Source organism: Bactrocera oleae, chromosome 2 (genome assembly GCF_042242935.1).
Source record: "Bactrocera oleae isolate idBacOlea1 chromosome 2, idBacOlea1, whole genome shotgun sequence".
Lineage (NCBI taxonomy): Eukaryota > Metazoa > Arthropoda > Insecta > Diptera > Tephritidae > Bactrocera > Bactrocera oleae.
In genome coordinates, this window is record NC_091536.1 from 90,497,654 (window position 1) to 90,518,155 (window position 20,502).

The 20,502-nt window shown below is 35.0% G+C and overlaps 2 protein-coding genes across 3 annotated transcripts in view; both read left to right on the forward strand.

Annotated features, from left to right (window-relative positions):
* Positions 1–5,762, forward strand: part of LOC106623406 (uncharacterized) — a 29,719-nt gene extending 23,957 nt beyond the window's left edge. The window contains exons 8-13 of the mRNA XM_014242921.3: positions 1,973–2,559; positions 2,642–2,797; positions 2,856–3,330; positions 3,410–3,648; positions 4,080–5,316; positions 5,401–5,762. Of these exons, the coding sequence (XP_014098396.3) occupies positions 1,973–2,559; positions 2,642–2,797; positions 2,856–3,330; positions 3,410–3,648; positions 4,080–5,316; positions 5,401–5,628 (2,922 nt within the window). The 3' untranslated portion in view covers positions 5,629–5,762. The remainder of the gene's footprint in view (positions 1–1,972; positions 2,560–2,641; positions 2,798–2,855; positions 3,331–3,409; positions 3,649–4,079; positions 5,317–5,400) is intronic.
* Positions 5,763–9,427: 3,665 nt separating this feature from the next.
* Positions 9,428–19,255, forward strand: LOC106625741 (membrane alanyl aminopeptidase). 2 transcript variants are annotated; one of them, XM_070105982.1, is made up of 7 exons: positions 9,428–9,453; positions 15,452–15,961; positions 16,438–16,596; positions 16,686–17,160; positions 17,225–17,466; positions 17,549–18,676; positions 18,752–19,255. In XM_070105982.1, exons 1-7 carry the CDS (start codon positions 9,443–9,445, stop codon positions 19,044–19,046), a joined length of 2,820 nt encoding a protein of 939 aa, XP_069962083.1. In that variant the 5' UTR covers positions 9,428–9,442; the 3' UTR covers positions 19,047–19,255. The 2 variants fall into 2 exon arrangements, with proteins under 2 accessions (XP_069962083.1, XP_069962084.1); XM_070105983.1 differs by lacking the exon at positions 9,428–9,453 and adding an exon at positions 13,391–13,514.
* The last annotated feature ends 1,247 nt before the right edge of the window (positions 19,256–20,502 follow it).

Here is a 20,502-nt window from a genome sequence, read left to right on the forward strand (position 1 = left end):
AAGTTGGGGTCTCATGGCGTGGTAATTTATAAAAAGATTAAATGATTTTCTAGATACATACGAAGGTATGTAGACTTAGTCAAATCTTATCTAGTTGTAGTATCTAGAAAATTTCATAAAAATGTTTAATATGACGGGTTTTACGCTTACTATTCTTACAAATGAAACCTTGGGATATATTAAATATCCAATATTATGACGCCAAGGATAAATCAAATATTATATGTTGGTATGGAAAATAGGCCCGGCAGAACCATTTAGTTTCCACAGTACGGTACCAAACCTTAGCAAAGACTGTCCAACGATTACGTTTCATTAGCAGGTACTTATTTTTCTTTTAGAAATAATATTTAAGAGATTTTGAGTTACGAGCTGAGTCGATTCAGTCATGTCCGTCTGTTCGTCAGTTTTAGAGATATCGATCTGAAATTTTACACACGTCCTTTTCTTTCCAAGCAGTTGTTCATTTGTCAAAACTGCCAATATTGGACCTCTATAACATATAAGTTGCTGCAATACAGAGCGATCGATCAAAATCCAGTCCTTGTATAGAAAACTTTGATTATTTGACAAGATATCTTTACGAAATTTGGCACGGATTATTGTACAAAGCAACAGTATATTGTTCGAAGAAATTGTTCAGATTATAGTAGTCCAATATATTTATATAGCTGATATAAAAAATTACCGATCAAAATCAAGTGTATGAAATCTTTTGTATTTGTGAGAGGTATTATAACATGGGTGCAACCGTTATTTTTTTTTTGTTGACTGCTGTTTCATTGAAAACTCGACCAGAAGAGCCCTCAGTTTCCTAACACTGAAAACAGAGGCGCATTTAAAGTTACTACGTCGGGTATATAAACTGTTTGCAAGTCTCCACTTTTGTAATAGTTTGTCAAATAAATTAACAAATTTAAGCAACAACAAATTTACCCAGTGAAAAAATGCACAAAAGTCTGCATTGGTATCTCAATAATCTCGTATAAACTATTTCAACTTTTTTACTAAGCCAATCTGTTTAGTTTATACCAGTTTCTTGTAAAATTTGTCACCCCTCGCGGTTTGGCGAATCGAAGCCAACTAATTTAATTTAATTTATACCAGTTGTTTGTTCGATTTGTTACTCTCCAACAATTCGCTGTTTGCAAGCAGCTAATTAGTGCCGCTAGCAGCTATGAAAATATTTTCAAGTCTCTGTGAACCTCGCTGTATCAATAGAAATCAGTGAAACAAGTTTCAACGGTTAATTTCATCAAATTATGATAGCTTAAAAATACATAAGTGGAAGCGATTAACAAATAAACATCTGATTGGTAAGAAATGGACATTCTGAGGTTAAACGCAGATAAAATTATTTCTCAACAATGGCGTAGTCTAAAAGTTGGTTAGAGTCTCAAGTGTATATTCTTATAGATTCGCATCTATTTATTTTGTGTTTATGTGTGTGTTACAAACGTAATTATTCTAACAAGTCCATATCAAATAAATAAACATTTCATAACACAATTGAACTAAACATTTCTGCAAATGTGAATGAACGTTTATTTGCAGTAGTGCGAGTGTCATAACAATTAAAGGTATTCATATATGGAGATAAAAAGGCACAAAAAACAAAATCAACCATAATAAGAACACTAAAATTTGACGGCTCTCATACGGCCACTCCAACTTGATATGTACATAAGGCAAATGAGTATCTGAGTATGCATTTGTAGTGGAATATTGCTTAGAACTCTTGTTAACACATTGTTTCTACCCCATAGATTAATTTATATGAGCCTTTATTAGCATGTTATAGTAGTGTTTCGCCCAATCAGGAATCCATTAGATACATTATCGGATTGCTGGTAATAAATTATTCATATATACCGACATACACGTATTATTCTTAAAGAAAGATAAGAACCCCGAACTCGTCAACATGCTTTTAAAAGTGTATAACTCTCATCCATACTGAGCATTTCGTTAATTGAGCTGCGGTCGCAAAGATCACGAAATGTTTTGCAGCAAGTTGCAAGTGTGTATTGTAGTCCTTTTGGCCACATTGGCCCTTATTGGATACTGTGAAGCGGGCATATACAGTCTGCCGCCACTGGATGGTGAGAATCCTTCAGCGCGTTTTGTAAATGGTAGAATCGTTACTGGTGGTTCGCCGAGAGCTGACCTCAACTATCGACTACCGAACGCCACCGAACCCGTGCACTACGACGTCGTACTGACGACAAACGTACATAACGGCACAAAGAGTTTCCAGGGCACAGTTAATATTGTTATTAGAGTGATCGAAGATACAACGACAATCGTTTTGCATCAACGTCAATTGAACATTCTTCAAGCGACTATAAAAAATACCGCTTTAGCTAGTGCTACTGAGGAAACTTTAAATATTTCTTATGAAGAAGAGCGCGAATTTCTAAGTCTGACGCCAGCCAATCAAACGCTCACATTTACCCAAGGCAGCAACTGGAATTTAACCATTAGCTATACCGGTGAATTGCGTGAAGACAATGGTGGATTCTACCTTTCAACCTATACTGATGTCCAGGGCAGAGAACGGTAAGTGGTCAAATTAAATATTTAATTTATTTCGCGTTCGCTGTATACTCACATTCAAGTTGATTACCTCGATTATGTACAGTTATTTAGCAACCACACAATTCGAGTCGACCGATGCACGACACGCCTTCCCTTGCTATGATGAGCCAGCCAAACGTGCCACATTCAGCATTATCATTAACCATGATCCTTCTTATAACGCCATATCCAATATGCCATTGGACGGAAACCTCAGCACGTAAGTAAATGTTGGTCACATATTTAACATAAATCTAATATCATCTGTTTTTCAAAAGGCCTGGCTACTCCGTTTTCGAACAAACTGTGAATATGCCGTCTTATTTGGTCGCATTTATTGTGTCCGATTTTGAGTATACTGAAGGTATCTTAAATGCGCGCCCACAACGCATTTATACACGTCCCGGCACTGTGGATGATCAAGAGTTCGCTTTAGTCTCTGGCTTATTGTTGCTGCGTCGTCTTGAAGAATACTACAATGTGCAATTCACTTTGCCGAAAATCTATCAAGTTGGTGTACCCGATTTTGCAGCTGGTGCTATGGAAAACTGGGGTTTGGCTACATATCGCGAACAGTATATGTTATACAATACCGAGAACTCTACGACGAATACACAAACAAATATCGCAACCATTGTTGCACACGAATACTGTCATCAATGGTTTGGCAATTTGGTAGCCATTAAGTGGTGGACATATCTTTGGCTTAAAGAAGGTTTTGCTACATTGTTTTCCTGGCAGGCAACAGATGAGGTAAGTGCACGCGTTTCTGTTATACTTTATATTTTATAGTATTACTTTAAGCATGCTTAATTTTCCTTTTATTCGTTAGGCTTATCCGGAATGGGATGTATATCAAATGTTCCTTACTGACGACTATCATCGGGCACTAACCGCTGATGGTACCGGTCAATTGAGTCCAATGTCGCATTATGTGCAAACACCAGCGGAAATTTCAAATCGTTACGATTCCATTTCATATTCGAAAGCTGGCTCCGTATTATACATGTGGCAGAGCGCGTTCCCTAAGAATGTCTTCCGCCAAGGCTTGAATCTCTATTTGACTTCAAAGTGAGTATGAACTGTTTTTGTTTACTATAGCTGTCTTGCGTACGTCCAATCGTCGAAAATGGCGAAACGAATATGAAAATATAACTAATATATGAAATGGCAGCTCTTGAATCTCTTCAAGTTGCTTTTCGTCCCAAATGTGACAATTTTGCTTGTTTACCTTGAAATGAGCCTCATCGCTGAAAATATCCTAGTTCTGATCTCTTATAGCTTAGTCATATAAGTTTGACTGAAACATGTTTTTATTTTATTAACTCGATCACTCAAAAATATTGATTTGATCCAATACCCTTCATATAGCTCTAGAATTCTAGCTTTTTCTTTTAGAGATCCTATACTCCTTATCTTTTAAACACCTTTTGATTTGTCGATTTCATAAAAATATATAATACTAACTCCATATATTATATATAATCCTCATTATTTTACAGCCAATTCAGTGCCGCTGAAGAAGATCAACTTTTCGAAGCTCTTGCCATTGCAGCCGGTGCTAACAATGTACCGCTTCCGGCCACTATGCAAAATATGTTCTCTAGCTGGTCCCGTCAATCGACTTATCCTCTGTTAACCGTTACTCGTAATTACAACGGCAAGTCGTTCAGCGTACAGCAGGAAGCCTTCTACGAGGATACTAACACAAAATCGGATCAAACTTGGTACATACCCGTTAACTATGCGCACAAATCGAATCCGGATTATCGTAATACTACCGCTTCGCATTTCTTACTGAATGTCAAAGAGATCCAAATCCAAGATAATGATTTGGCAGCTGATGATTGGTTGCTACTTAATAAACAATCGACCGGTTTTTATCGCATCAATTATGATGAGCAAAATTGGAAGCTCCTTAGTGAAGCGCTACAAAAAGAAACATTTAAATTCGATCCACGTAATCGTGCACAACTTATTTTTGACGCCTACAAGTTCAGTTCGACTGGACGCCTCAGCCAGGATATCTTCTTGAATTTACTACAATACCTGCCGAATGAAGATCAATATGCGCCTTGGACAACTGTCTACTCCATAATGGTTACTTTCAATAATTACCTGAATGGTGATGAGGATTATCAAAATTTCCAATTATTTGTTGGTGAATTGGTTTCAAATATCTATGAAAAATTAGGTATCAATGACGTAGGTGGCGAACATCATCTTACCAAATCCATACGCAATATTGCCATTAATCTTGCCTGTATGGCTGGCATTGAGAGCTGCATTCAAGAGACCAATAACAAATTGAAAGAGCTCGTTGATAATGGTGTAGCAATCGAACCAAATCTACAACGACAAATCTATTGTAATGGTCTAATGCAATCAGGCGATGCCGAATTCAATTATGTATATAATGAATTAATGGCATCCGATGATCAGGCATTACGTCGTACACTCATCGCATCGTTGGGTTGCTCGAGAACCCAGTCTCAATTGCAAAACTTCGTATACAGCTCAATTGATGAGTCCGCCGGCTGGCGTGTACAAGAGCGCATCACAATACTTAGTGCGGCATATTCGGCCAACAGTGTTGGACTTAATGTAAGCATTGATTTTCTCAGCGAAAATTGGGAGGCTTACAGCAATTTGACGCCAGGTTTCGGTGGCGATAACCCGCTCAATGCCGATATCGTAGGCATGGCCGCATACGTGGTCAATGAGGAACAGCAAGCCAAAGTGAGTATGAATAGAATTATTTATTTTGAAAAATATTGAAATTATATCGAATTGTCATTAAATTATTATGTAATTTATTTATAGTATTTGGCGCTGGTAGATAAGGTTAAGGGCAGCAATAAGGTACAATCCAATTTGGAGGAAGTCGTCAGGAATCGCGTTCAGCGGAATTTCGACTGGTTGCGCAACAATCGGGCTCCGATCATGTCGTGGGTGAATACAAACACCGTCAAAGCTGGCAGCGCGACGCTCAGCGCATCATTGGTAACACTATTCACAGCGTTAACGGTTGTGTTGGCACGTCATTTTTGAAATGTTAGTTTAATAACTTGAAATACATATGTACATTTTTACATAATTGGCAACTTTTTAAGCAGAATTTTTGTGATTAAAACTAGTTTGTAAATATGATATTAAATAATAAAAAATACATTTTTACACACAAAGCGTTTTTTGTATACCTAATATTAGTGGTTGAGATCAGTTCTAGTAGATAGAAATGAGTTTCTTATTGGTTGAAGAGTCGTAACAAAGTAAGTCATGCGATTTACAAGCGTGTAGACGTTACGCATACAAAACGAAATGCTTTCGTTGCCATAGTATAAGTTCTATGTTAACGGCACATACTGACACAGTTTTCTTCGTACGTTCAGTACCTAATACCTACATATGTATATGTAAGTGTAGACCTATACTTAGGTATGATCGGATTAGGCGTGAGAACTACTCAAGAAAATGTATTAAAGCTTGAAAATGAGACAATATTCTTTGTAGAAACAAATGCGAAATAAGCTTAGGCTAGTAAAACCACAAACCCTACTACACATGGCAAAATGTCCTATCAATTAATGATAATATTTACATTCATTAACTTGGCAAAAGTAATACATAAACAAAAAGTTTACACACAATTTATTAGCTTACATAACATAACATTGTAAAAATCATTTACTGTTTTACGATGGCCCCAGTGAACACACACGCAATTTTTTGTAGTTTACTATTAGTCTCTATCCAGTAGAGCTAACGACATTACATTCAATACTTATTCAATTTGGTAATAAATATTCAGTTCTTATCAACCATAATCATAATAACTCGGTCCCCTATCTACGTCATTAAAAATCTAATATTGAGCTCGTGATAATTGTAAATTCAGTTGTACGCACGTATTAGATATTTCATTTAGTTTTTATTAGTACCTTAAATTTATGAGATTTTCGACAATTTATGAAGGCTAAGACTTTCTTTCCGCTAGTAATTGATAATCACTAGTAGAGCTCGATAAGTCAGTGCCTCATAATATGATCAAAAACACATTGAATAGCAGGCAATTCCTTAATTGCTTTTTCCAATACTAAAATACATACATACATACATACAAGTAAAGCTAATACAAGCGTTATAAAAAGAAAATTGGGAATCATATGAATTGCAGCCAAAATTCTTTGAGAGGCGATTTTGCATGTCGGAAATGCTGCTTAAACGCTACAAAAAGAAGTCACAGTAAACGCAAAAAAGCATATGCTAAACCTTGCAAACCTGCTGAATCAACGGCAGAGGTAATACTTTGTAATTGGTGGGATCAGAACGGCTTGCTGATTTATGGGCCTCTAAAACCGATGAAATCATTAATGGAGAATAGCTACTGACAACAAGTCATAAAATTGAACTCAGCGATTGCCGAAAAACGTACGGCAATAATTTTCCGGCATGACCACGACGTCATATGAAAGACCGGTTAAAAACAATTTGGAAATCACTGGATGGAAATGTTATCTCACCTGTCTTATTGCCAAGACTTTGCCATATATGACTACCATTTCTTCACATCAGAACAGGGTATAAAAATTTCACTTGATTAATTCTTAGCGCAGTTCTTTTGAGCTGAAATTTACAAATTGACAGAAATTTGGGAAAATATGAAAGCTTCAGATGGGCAATACTTTGAATAACACTTATGTACATGTTTTTCTTTAATAAACGTTCAAATTTTGATGACAAAATCGAACGAATACAGTTTTAGATGTAATAAATATGATGTTATATAATGAGTTTCTTTTTAGGCATATGGTTTTTTAGGAAGCAAGAAAATACATATAATTTAATGCTATGACCAAGAATTTAGCTTTATCATAAAGACCATTCGACAAGCGACTTTACCGAACCGCATAAAAAATAATCCAGCGGCACTAAATCGCACGAAACTAAAAGTTTCCGTCAATAAATTGTTTGTTTCGTTGGCTGTATGGTAGACGCTACATACCTTGGTAAAACCAAATGCCGTTCACATCAACATTATCCAATTCATAATGAAAGAGTCATTAATCATGGCTCTATGTATAGCGTTCCCAATTGATTTTAACATTATGATCGGTTTCCTTTTTGAAGAAATATGGATTAATGCTTGACTCTTCCCATAGAATACACCAAACAGGGATGAGAATGTAATAGCGTATCAACAATAGCTTGTGAATTATCATCGCTACAAATGCGACAATTTTGTTAATTAACGTACCCATTCAAGTGAAAAGTTGTTGGTCATCTCATTTTGGGCCCTTTCACAGAACGTGCGTTTTGTAAGCCCGCAAACCAAGATCCTTCCGCAAAAGCTTCTATAAAGTGTATGGGCCAATTGTTGCGCGCGATGACGGATGGACTCATGCGATACTCTGTACCACAGCGGCATTAGCGTCTTAGGTGCGCACTGAACGGCGTCTCTGAGAATGCCCATCATTATCATTTCAAAACTTACTTTAAACACGTATTTTTCACAGACTTTATGTCATAAATTTCGAATGATATGTAAGGTTTCTTATCGAAAATATGTGGATATGTTTTCTTGAAAATACTGTGGTTTGTTCTAATAAATATGTTTTTCAGTATAGGTAGATCTATTGCTTGTCATTATAATTATATATTTCTCTCTAGCATAAAGTTCGGCAAACATCTGGAAATGTTTCACACGCTTATACTCTTTACACGTTTCACTCAAATTTCAAGTTCAACTAATAATTTCGAATAAATCTGTAATATTTGTGGATATATTAAATGACACGTAGCACTTAATACTTACATTCAAACGCTCATGAAATTGAAATTGTTTGTATAGCAATATAAATATATAATTAATTTGCAAGTATAGTATTTATTGTTTGTGTAATAATCACAGCTTTCGATTGGTCATTTCTCTTCTGCATATGTTTAACTATTTTATTACAAAAATTGCATGTGAGAGCAATAGGTATCCAACACAAAAGAGTATGTGAATATGTATGTATGTCAATACAGTGGGAGTATGACTTGTTATTTTGTTTGTATATTATTTTTTCTAGTCTATTTGATTTACATCATTTGTTCGTTCTATTCTCATAAAGCTGCATTGAAAGCAAACAGTTGATACCTTCAATAGTATAATAGAATAGTAAACCGAACAAATTATACCAGTTTTTCAAAAATATAAAATTATCGAACTCAAATCGCTAACTTTTTGTTGCTTTGTAAAATGTTTGACAAGAAAGCAGCACCATAAGTTAACGACCAGAGAAATGGCCTATCGATGACATCTAAATTGAACGCTAACTTTTTGTGACCTTTGCTATAAAATTTTTAAGTGAAAAGGGGTGTCGTTTTAAAAATTAAAAGAGAATAAAAATTTACAAAATTTGATTTGCAAATTTATTTAGAAAAAAAAACTCATATGTAAATAAAATTTTTTTTAAATACCTATACCTATACACATAAATATAAATACATATGTATGTAAATTATTGTTTGTATACATACATATAGTATATATGTTTTTTACCACCCTAATTCGTTTATATTACTTGTAAAACTAATTTTCCCTCCCACCATTTCCTCTCTAATTGTTTCACATTTTGTGCAATCATTCTTACGAATATGAAAGATAGAGAAAACAAGTGAATTACTACTATATTTTATCGCTAGAAGTGATGCTCTTATTCACATCATCTCACCTATATATTTGTAAATTTACACTTTGAGCGGAATCGATGCAGTTTGTCGGAATGTTTAAAGTTGTAGTATTTTTCTTTTAAGCTGGGCGCAAAGCCTATGTTTTAAATATTGTTAAGTTTATATTATTTTGCATTACCTTTTAAGAATGAGGTACAGGTGAGTGCAGATGTAAGTTTTAATTAATAAATTGTTGTTGTATAGTTAAAGTGTATAGTGATAGTGGAGTAAATTTTAGTGATAAAAGTTATAATGCGAAGATTTGAGTAAACTTCTGAGCTTTAATAAGTTATTTTAACTTAATTTATTATTATTTTATTATGTGTCCTTCCTCATGATTAAAAGCGAAGAAAAGTTAACAACAAATACATTGATTTTTAAAATTTCCTTTCTGGTTATGAGCATTTCTCTAATTTCAATCTTTCAATATTCATAAACTGAAAGCTACATAGATCGAGAACATTTGTACTCTTTATATACCGAAGACGCTATTGCTGTTGTTAAGCAGAGTAGCCAAGAAGACACGAATGAAATCATCCGCCATCGCACGCAACAATTGATGCTGTGCCCATTCACTTTATATAAGATTTTGAGGAAGAATCTTGGTTTATAGGTTACAAATTCCAACTCGTGCAAGAATAGAAGAACGAACATCCAGCGCGTCGCACGTTCGGCGAATGAGCGCAAAACAAGATGGCCATCGTTCCTAATTTTCAGAAAAACAATTTTTTTCAGCGCTGAATGGGTACGTAAATACCTATTTATGACTTTTTCGTTCAGAATTTGAGGTTGTTGATGTTGACGACCTTTTGTTCCAAATGATGGCCCTACATGTCATACCGCTAACAAAGCAACTTTGGCGTTATCACGCGTTGTAGGCCTGTTTTGTGGCCTCCAATACCGTGCGATTTTACACCGCTGAACTATTTTTCGTAGATAAGCCCGAGACGATTGACACCTTGGAGGAAAATATTCGACTCGTTGTGATTACAAAGCCTCAGTAACTGCAAAACGTGGCCTCTCGACTGGTATTTATTTCAGCAAGTAATGGCGGTCACTTGCCCGAAATAATTTTTAAAATGTCCAACCCCTTCTTTGAAAAAAGCTAAATTCTTGGCCATAACATTAAAGTATGTGCATTTTTTTTTCTTGAAAACCGCATGTCTAAAAAAAAGCACCCTATATATAGGTGAAACGCGTCAATAGAAACCTCGAACCTCAATATAGCCATTTCTGGATAGCTTAGTAAGGTTCGACAACAAAATCAGATAGTCCTAATTCTTATCTAAGGAGTATAAAAAGTTACAACAATTTTAATGTAAATTTGCAAACCTTAGAATATCATAATTGCACAAATATTAAATCGTGACTTAAATTTGAAAAGTAAAAATCTAAGGTCGTAATAAAAATAAAATCATATATGATAAAAAGATAGATTCCTTTAAGTTTTAATAGATCAATGATTTCATAACTGAACGAAATTCTGTCAACCTTCGACCATAAAAACATACAAACATACCGACAAACTTGTTCATAAATTATAATATGTTTTCAACTTCAATAAAGATCAGCAATAGTTTAAATAATGAAATAACGTTAATACCAATAAATTTATTAGATTTAACTTCTGCAAATTAGATTAGATATAGTCGTAATATGGTGACTAACAGAATTATGAGTATGATATGGTATCAAAATGCCATATCTGGAGATTAGAATGACTAGAATACACGTTGCTCATCGATTTAAGTTTTAATAAACATGTCTTTCGGCTTTAAACCAAACCACATTACACTTTGAGGGTTTTATAAATAATTGTATAAATGAAATATATTTATATAATTAGCCTTTACCTCACCACTACCGATGATTTGTGGGGCCTACAAGTTGTAAGGCATCTTCGCAGGGCTTGGGATATTGAGTCAAATGGCAGTGCGCACCTTTAGGTACTTCGGGTCACCTAACCAGCTGATTCGTTTCAAATACTCGCATTCATCTAAAATTTCCAGGGAGGCAATTAATATAGATATTCACACCATTGATCTTAGCCAACATTAATTTAAAAAGTGGTCTACTTAGCTACCTAGGTATGGATCGTATGATCATACAGCAAGTAACGATACTTTGTAAAATGGAAAAAGCAAATTCCAAACAGATCTTTCTAATTCCAATACTCCGTTTATTTTGACGACAATCTATTTTAGCAACAGTAGCTTAATATGGACCGCTAAGGACCGATCATTACTTAATAAAACATATTTTCAGGACATAAAGATTTTAGCGATTCTGCCTCGGACTATATGCACACATATCCCGAAATTTCGGGATTTAAAAAATCTTCAGTACTATTGTCTGCCTTAAACACTAGTTCTCTGTTCTAACTACCGATAACACACAATCTTTTTACAAAGCAATTTATAATCAAATGGAATCGGAAAACGCTTCACGGCACACAACTTAGCATCTTCTGGGTAGAGTTAAGAATCCGAAGGTAATCTAATGATAATGCACGAATCTTAACTATATAATTTTATTTTATTAGAAATCAGCATTTTAAATAATAATAACCTTTGTATTGAAAATTGCAAGCGGAGAAACACTTGCCACACTTATTGTTACTGCAACTATATCTTAACAAAGATCGAACACTTTAAGCTTAGCCATATACCAATTTTGTGATTATAAGAGGTATTTCTTCATTTTTAAAGGCAAACCTATTATATATTTTTAAACAACAAACCACTTTGTGTTAACCGAATATAAGATTTAACAAGGTTTATCAATGTGACGAACATCCAAGGTAGATATCGACCGATTTAGCTAATTTTTGTACAAAATTTGTTATGCGAGTATCAGAAGTCTTATATGGGTTTAATTTAATTTTATTTTTTTGGAAACATTATAAATACCTGAGTTATATAAATAAAATCAAAGACGATACTGGGATTCATAAACGCGATATATGGAAAGTATGTGAGCTTTTATTGATGTTATCATCTGAGCAAACTTGACACGAACTGGCACACTTAAACGCAGCTGTTTGCTTACAACGCCAAACAGAAAGCGAAAGTTATCGCTCTATCAGCATATTCATCAGATTTGGCGCCCTTCGATTTTTTTCTGTTTTCGAAACTGAAAAATTCGCTTGAGGAATGCGATATTATGATATCTCTATCTATGATATTTGCTCAAACTATCTATCGCTAATAAAGACGCTCATTTTACTTGTATTAATAGGATCCTAAACCTTTTTCGACTAATTTAATGAGTTACAACCAACTATTATGAGAGAGAACTAACCAGTTTACAATTTTCTGCGCGTGATAATCTAACCATGGAAGAATGGATGAAAGTTTAAGATAACTCAGTTTTTGCTCACAAATTCATTGCTGGGAGTGACGATCGTTTTAATCATATTAATCTGAAACATTTGCCGACCGATTAATTGTATTACAAACAAACGTTAAATGAAGAAAACCGTTATACTCGTACATTGAAAGAGTGTAAGCAGGCAGGTATGCAGGAGTCCAAACGAGACTACTTGTTGATAACAGGAGATAAGCGAAGCTGTAGACTGTAGCCAAGTTTATGAACAACGAAAAAAACCCACCGAGCTGCATAAATAAACTTGTCATTTCTAACCTCATTAATTGAAGCGCGTTTACCGATAAATCATTCAACCTCTCTGCTCGTACTTTATTCTGATATGCGCAAATTGGAGAGGGACCAAACATACCAATCTTTTACAACACAGTTAAAACTAAAAAGAACTAATTACGTATTTTCAATCGTTGAAAGTAAAAAAAAGCTCGTATAATAAAATAAAAAGGGAAATAAATAAATTATTGAAATATTTTTGCAGAAAACAATTGTGCGCTACGGCACTAGAACTCGCACTTTTTATGAATTCACTTCAAATATAAACACTCATACTGTATTGTATTTGTGTGTATTTTTTCCAGCAATTAATTTGTCCGCACAAGCTATATGCTGTCTCCATTGTGTGTGTGTATTTGTTTATATAATGATATTGCTCTAACGAGTGGCTATAATTGCTTTTAATATAAAATATCTAGCCCATTTTAGTAATAGAGATAATTATCCTTATCATTTTAAAACGGTAGATAAGCCACGACGATGCTTAGCTATAAAGGTCTATGTGCCTACATTTAGCCATTAGTTTAAGACATTTAACCGCCTCAAATTGCGGTTTACTTAAGGTTAGCAATTAAAAGGATTTACATTTGTATAACATATACATATATATATATAGAGAGAGAGAAGTATATATTGGTGCTGAGTTGTGAAATAGTGTTTGCATTCCTTAAAAAAAAGGATATCGCAGAAAATAAAACCGAAAAGTAACAAAAGTTGAAAAAAAAACTAAAGTGCAATTCTAAAGTGAAGTGAGATTTTGTTGACTTTTTTTTTGCTCATTTGGCATAAATTCAGAAGACAAAAACTTATTCGAAAAAAGTTTTGTTGAAATGTTTAAAACAAATAAGCGATAACAATAAATGACTTAAAAAAAATCCGGCTGTATTATTGAAAAAAGTCTTTCAGAAGAGCCAGTGAGCCATTTTGCCCGATTAATCCAACTGTAGTGAAAATTTTGAAAAACAACCATTCATATGTGGACCACTAGTTATATATATTTATGTATGTCAAGTAATCTGTTTGGATCAAAGGGTATATGAAAGGATCAAAGTCTGATGATAAAACTCAGCTTGGTAGTCTTTGTGAAAACATTTATAATTTTTTTTTATAACTTTATTTACTTTTTATAAAGATATTGAATAAAGTATCAAAAAAGAAGACACTTCAATATTTCGTTCGACCTTTTACAATTATGTTGATGACCAACTAAGTCATAACTGATTCTTTCTTAATTGAGTTTACAATCACATACTCCAACTGTGAAGCCTCAAGAGCTATTAAGTTCGCCACGAAGTTTGTAACACCTGGACCCTATAAAAAATATATATGTATATAAATTGTCAGCATGACGAGCTGAGCCGATTTGAGCCATGCTCGTTTGTCTGTATATATGCGAACTAGTCCCTCAGTTTTTAAGATATCAATCTGAAACCTCATTTTCTCTCCAAGGAGCTGCTCCTTGTCGCAACCGCCGATATTAGAGGAATATATCGTATAGCTGTCAACTGAACTGAACTATCGAAATCAAGTTCTTGTAGGAAAACTTTTTTTATTGGACGAGATATCTTCACGAAATTTGCTTTATTACTTGATGGATGAGGGAAATTGTTTTCAGTATTTTACCCAGAAAACACAACCTTGCCTGAATTTTATCGGATTGGGAATGAGCTGGGACTTCGTTATTTTCTTGCGTTCTAGGATTGAGTCTATGGGCTTCATGTGAGATTCAAGTGGAATCCTTGTGGCCATTCGCACAATAGATCAGTTTCTTGACATAATCTTACTTAATCTATCAACTCAATAATGTTTTAGGGCTCTGCAGTGTAGAGTTTTGTGGGCCTATTAACCTGTGCACCACCAGCTCGTAAAATAATGGAAAATTCAGCTTCCATGCGTAGTTTAGTCTTATAAAAAAAACAGTTATTTAATACTAGCTGTATTAATGGAAATTTTTTATTTGTCTTTTTAATTAGATGTCACTTTTATTGAATGAAAACTGTAGAATTCTCAAAAATACATAATAGAGCGCTTTCAAAAATTATCTCCCGCATAAATCATGAAACAACTCTAGAAAATTTATAGTTCATACGAGTAGATATTGATATCGATTACTCCAATTTTTTATTTGCAAACTCAGAACATAATTTATGATACCAAAGATAAGAAATGTAATAAATAGTTGTAGTTTTTTTATATTCGTCATCGAACTCGGTTGTGGTATATAACCTAATTATGACTTGTGAATTTTGAATATGTTCACATTATTCACAATAAGTCGCTTACGTAGATAAAAAATTTTACTGATTTGAGTCAAAAACATTTCGATATGGCAGCAGGTTATCAAAGTAAATAAGTTAGACTTCTAAAACAATTGAAATTAATGTAATTTATTATTTTATTTTAATTTTTGTAATTTTTAATTTTTTATTCGTCTATTACTTATTCCAAAATAATATAACTTAATAAATTCACATTTCTATTTCATTTGTTTAAATTATAGAATGGCAAAACAGTACCTCGCTGCCTTTTTGGTGGCATTTTTCTGCGTCACAGCTTTTGCTGCGCCCTACGCAGAGCAAACTGAGGTGACCGGCAGAGCGGTTGCAGCCGACGGTAACGACTATCGTTTGCCAACGAATATACTTCCATGGAATTACAAGATCAAGCTTACGCCGTATCTACTGGAAAGTGATGGCAATAAACGATTCACTTTCGATGGTGAAGTTACCATTCAAATCAATTCGACCATCAATACAAAAACATTGATTATGCATACGAAAAACTTAAATTATACAACTAGAGAATTATGGTCTGAAGACGCACCCGACAACAAGACTAGCTTGGGCGCGGGCTCGTTAAATGCAGTCACTGACAAAATCCAATACGATTTGACGACAGAATTGGTAGCGAATAAAACATATTTCTTGCATTTCGTCTATACTGGCACCATGGATGATGACATGTCTGGTTTCTACCGGAGCTCCTATGTGGATTCTTCGAATAACACAAAGTAAGTACCCGTTAGTTAAGTGTGATAAACAGTAGAGATATTACACGAATAAAATTTCGACTTACCTTACTCATTATTTCACAAAATTAGCATTATATTAACATCATTTTTGAAACTCTACTCTTAAACCTTGCTTACCCTTATTGTGGTATTATATAGACAATCGAATTCAATTCAATTATACCTTCGGTGTTGCCAAAGCTATTGGTTTTTCGTGTTTACTTCGAAAATATTTCCTTTAGAGAATTTTAGTTGAACTGAAGTATATCTCTATTGAATTAGTTCGAATTCGGGAATAAGATCGGCATTGTTACATTCATTCGCGCCGGACCAGGAAACACTTTAGTTGGGAGAGCAATTTATTATTGATTAATTTCTTTTTTCACCGAGTTGTAACACAGTTAAACGGATCATAAAGAATTTTTTCGAAATTCATCAAGTAAACACAATTTTTAAATAAATTTATTTCTTCGAAGATGGATTGGTTCTACGCAATTCCAAACGACTGATGCACGCCGCGCCTTCCCCTCATTCGACGAACCAAAATTCAAGGCTACCTTCGACGTGACAATTAGACGTCCAGCAACCATGAACTCTTTTGGCAACACTCGCATTTCCAACAAAATCACTAATGGGTGAGTTCATTTCCTAAACGCTCTTCGAGTATTTTAAAATGTTAGCTGGCTCCACATATTTTTAATGTAATTATATTTTATTTTTTCAGCAATTATGTGGAGGATGTGTACGTGCAAACACCACGTATGTCCACTTATATTCTCGCTTTCATTGTATCCGAGTTTACGGAACGCAGTAACACTAATTTCGGTGTAATTGCACGACCTGAGTATTACGATCAGACCGAATATAGTTATACTGTTGGTCAACAACTTTTAGCCGCTCTCAGCAACTACTTTGGCATTAATTATTACGAAATGGGTAATGATAAAATGCATATGGCTGCAATTCCTGACTTCTCTGCCGGTGCAATGGAAAACTGGGGTCTCTTAACCTACAGAGAACGTACCTTGCTGTACGATCAGGAATCGACAACGCTCAGTGCCAAGCAATCCATTGCCACTGTGGTGGCACACGAACAGACCCATATGTGGTTCGGTGATTTTGTTACTTGCGATTGGTGGAGTTATACATGGTTGAATGAGGGTTTTGCACGCTACTTCCAATACTTCGGTACAGCTATGGTATGCTTACATGTTCTATATATAAATTACGTTCACTTATTTTAAATGCTCTACTTCCAAACAGGTTGAAACAGAATTGGGGTTAGATCAACAGTTTGTTGTCGATCAAGTACAAGTTGTAATGAGTATGGACTCAACCAATAACACGAATCCGATGAGTGATGAAAATACAAATACCCCAAGTGATCTTTCCCGCATGTTCAATAGTATTTCCTACAATAAGGGCGGCAGTATTATACGCATGGTCAAGCATGCTATCGGCGAGGAAAACTTCAGGAGATCGCTAAACGATTATCTAAACCAAAAGTATGTAGCTATAGTATATGCATATTTTTAATTTATAAAATGGCAATTTATATTTGTCCAATGTTTTTTTTTCGTTTGCTAGCAAATACACTAACACCATTCCAGCTAATCTGCTAACCATCTGGCAACAATACTGGCCGGAGCAGACTAGAAGTTTTGCTGAAAACGTATTTAACAGCTTTACGCAACAAGTCGGTTATCCGCTCATCACTGTCGAATTGTCTGCTGACAAGAAGAGTTTCACCGTTAAGCAAGAGCGTTTCCTGCTCAAAGATCGTGATACTGCCAACACTGAATTGCTCTACACTGTCCCAATCTCATATACAACTAGCGATGCGAAAGATTTCATAAATACAACTCCCAAATTTTACCTGGAGGCATCAAAAACCCCAGTCACATTTGACTTAGCAAACAGCATCGAATGGATCATACTGAATATACAGGAGTCTGGCTATTATCGCGTCAACTACGATGACAGTACTTGGGATGCCATACATCAGGCATTGCACTCTGCTAACTGGGGAAGCATTCACGAACTCAATCGTGCTCAAATAGTCGATGATTTGCTCAACTTGGCGCGTGCTGATATCTTGAAATACGACAAAGCATTGGAAGTGCTCGAGTATTTGGAGAGTGAAACAAATTACCTTCCTTGGACTTCGGCCTTTAATGGTTTCTCATACATAAATATTCGCCTTGGTAGCGATACTAAACAATTTTCCGAATACATACTTGAACTAACGAAAACGGTATATGACAAGCTTGGCTTTGTGGAGAGTACCTCTAACAGTGCCTTGGATATCTATACTCGTGCAAAAGTGCTATCGTGGTCCTGCAAGTTCGGCAATGAAGAGTGTATTAGCAAATCAAAAGAATATTTTGCAAAAATTAATACAACTCCAGTGCCTGTGAATATCCGTTCGGTTGTATATTGTAATGCTTTGCGTTACGGCAATGAAAGCGATTACGATACATTGTTCAACAAATTTTTGACAAGTAACTCAGCGACTGAACAAACCCTGATACTCAGTACATTGGGTTGTGTTAAGGATGAAACCCTGATTCAGAAATATTTCAACGCCATTCTGAGTGACGATATTCGCCGTCAGGATAAATCGAGTGCACTGTCCAGTCTATACACCGAAAATAATGAGAATGTCGGTCCAGTTTTCAAATTGGTAACGGATAACTATGAAAAACTGGCGGATGCGTAAGTTCTGATCTTCAAGTCTAAGATGTGGAACTATGATATTTAATTATTTAATTTCTTCTTTTTTTGTTGCAGAATGGGTAGCTACTCTTCCGTTGCCACTGTAATCTCTAATATTGCCTCTCGTTTTACCACCGAGAGTGAAAAACAGAGCCTGAAGGCTTTCAACGATCAGAACAAGGATAAATTTGGCAGCGCCCAGTCCAGACTTGTGTCAGCTGAAAACACAGTGGAAGAGAATTTAGTATGGGCCACAAATAAGTTGGGACAATTTAGGACCTATTTAAATAACCGCAACGGCGCTGCAACCAACACAATTGCCATTCTGACCATGCTTGTATGTGCTCTCGTTGGTCGCTTCCTGCAGTAAGTTTGGTTCCTGCTTCCTGGTTGTACATACTTACACGTAGTTGCGTACAGTAGTTCTAACAATTAGATTAAATCTAGATAAAAATACGTTCTTCTTTTTAGTTTGTTTGTAAATACATTTGTATATATGTAATTATGGAGTAAAATTTGAAATGTCATTAAGCCAATTTCTTGTGAATAAAACGAATATGAGCTTTATAACAATCGAAAGAGGCAGTATATTATTTTGGACGAGCACGGTGCCGGTATCAGATTAACCAATTAATGATTCATGTTACGAGAGCGCAAATTGGATGTTTCCGGTAGAAATGAGTCAGCTGATTACTCTCAACAGCATATTTATAAATAAGTAGACTATTTTTTATAGTTGGATTTTAGTTTTGAGCTTTGACTTTATGAATAATTATAACTGACTAGATGTGTGAAAAATCGTGTATACAAACTAAATAATCACAACATTGGTCAAATGAAAACAAAAGAAATTAACGGATTTCTACGTTGCCACTTAAGGCATAACTAAAAATTAATATGAAATCTAGTCCCACTCAACTTTGGGCCTTCCAACAATACAGATCTCTCTACCTCTTTCTCTCTCCATTTACTCTCACCAGCTAGTGCCATAAGACCGAGTTCACACGCGAAGACTTTTGTCCAGACTGGTTTTCGACTGAGTCGCTCATTCTTGCGCAATATATTTTGTGTTCTTGTTTATAAGAGCTCGCTGCTACACACTTCGGTCTTCCTTTTCATTTTGAAATCATTTCCATGTTTAAAATTGCGCTCGGATTCAAGTTAATATTTACAATATGTTGCGAATTTGAATTTTTTTATCTATTTTTATACCCTGAACAGTGTATATTAAGTTTGCTACGAAGTTTGTAAAGGAAACATCGGAGACCTTATAAAATATATGTCCTGCCCTTTCCTCACTAAGATGCTGCTCATTTGTCAGAACATAGGCAATAATGTTATATCCAAAGAAATTGTTTAAATCGGATCACTATAGCACATAGCTGTCATATTAACTGAACGATCGGCGTAAAGTGATTTTAGGAAAAAGTTTTCCATTCGACGAGGTGTCTTCACGAAATTAGGCACGGAATATTGTCTAAGACAACAATGTTATCTCCGAAGTAATTTTTCAGATCAGACACTATAGTATATAGCTGGCATACAAACCGATCGATCGAAATCAAGTGCTTGCATGGAAAACTTTTTTATTTGACGAGGTATCTTCACGAAATTATGCACAAGTTTTTGTTTAAGGCAACAATGTAATCTACGAAGAAATTGTATATATGATACGAAAGGGAAGGCAGAAAATTGTCTCGCCCATGTGAATACAATGGGCTACAGAAAAATATATTACCCGATAATGAGCAACAAAAGTCTTCTCGTGTAAACTCGGTCTAACAAACACTTTCAGAGCAGTTCCCTACCTAAGCCGACGAAGTTAT

Excerpts from the sequence above, each read along its gene's own strand:
- LOC106625741 (XM_070105982.1), top strand. Across the intron at positions 16,597-16,685 it reads TCCAACAAAATCACTAATGG|CAATTATGTGGAGGATGTGT; the intron begins GTGAGTTCATTT and ends TTATTTTTTCAG. Across the intron at positions 17,161-17,224 it reads AATACTTCGGTACAGCTATG|GTTGAAACAGAATTGGGGTT; the intron begins GTATGCTTACAT and ends ACTTCCAAACAG.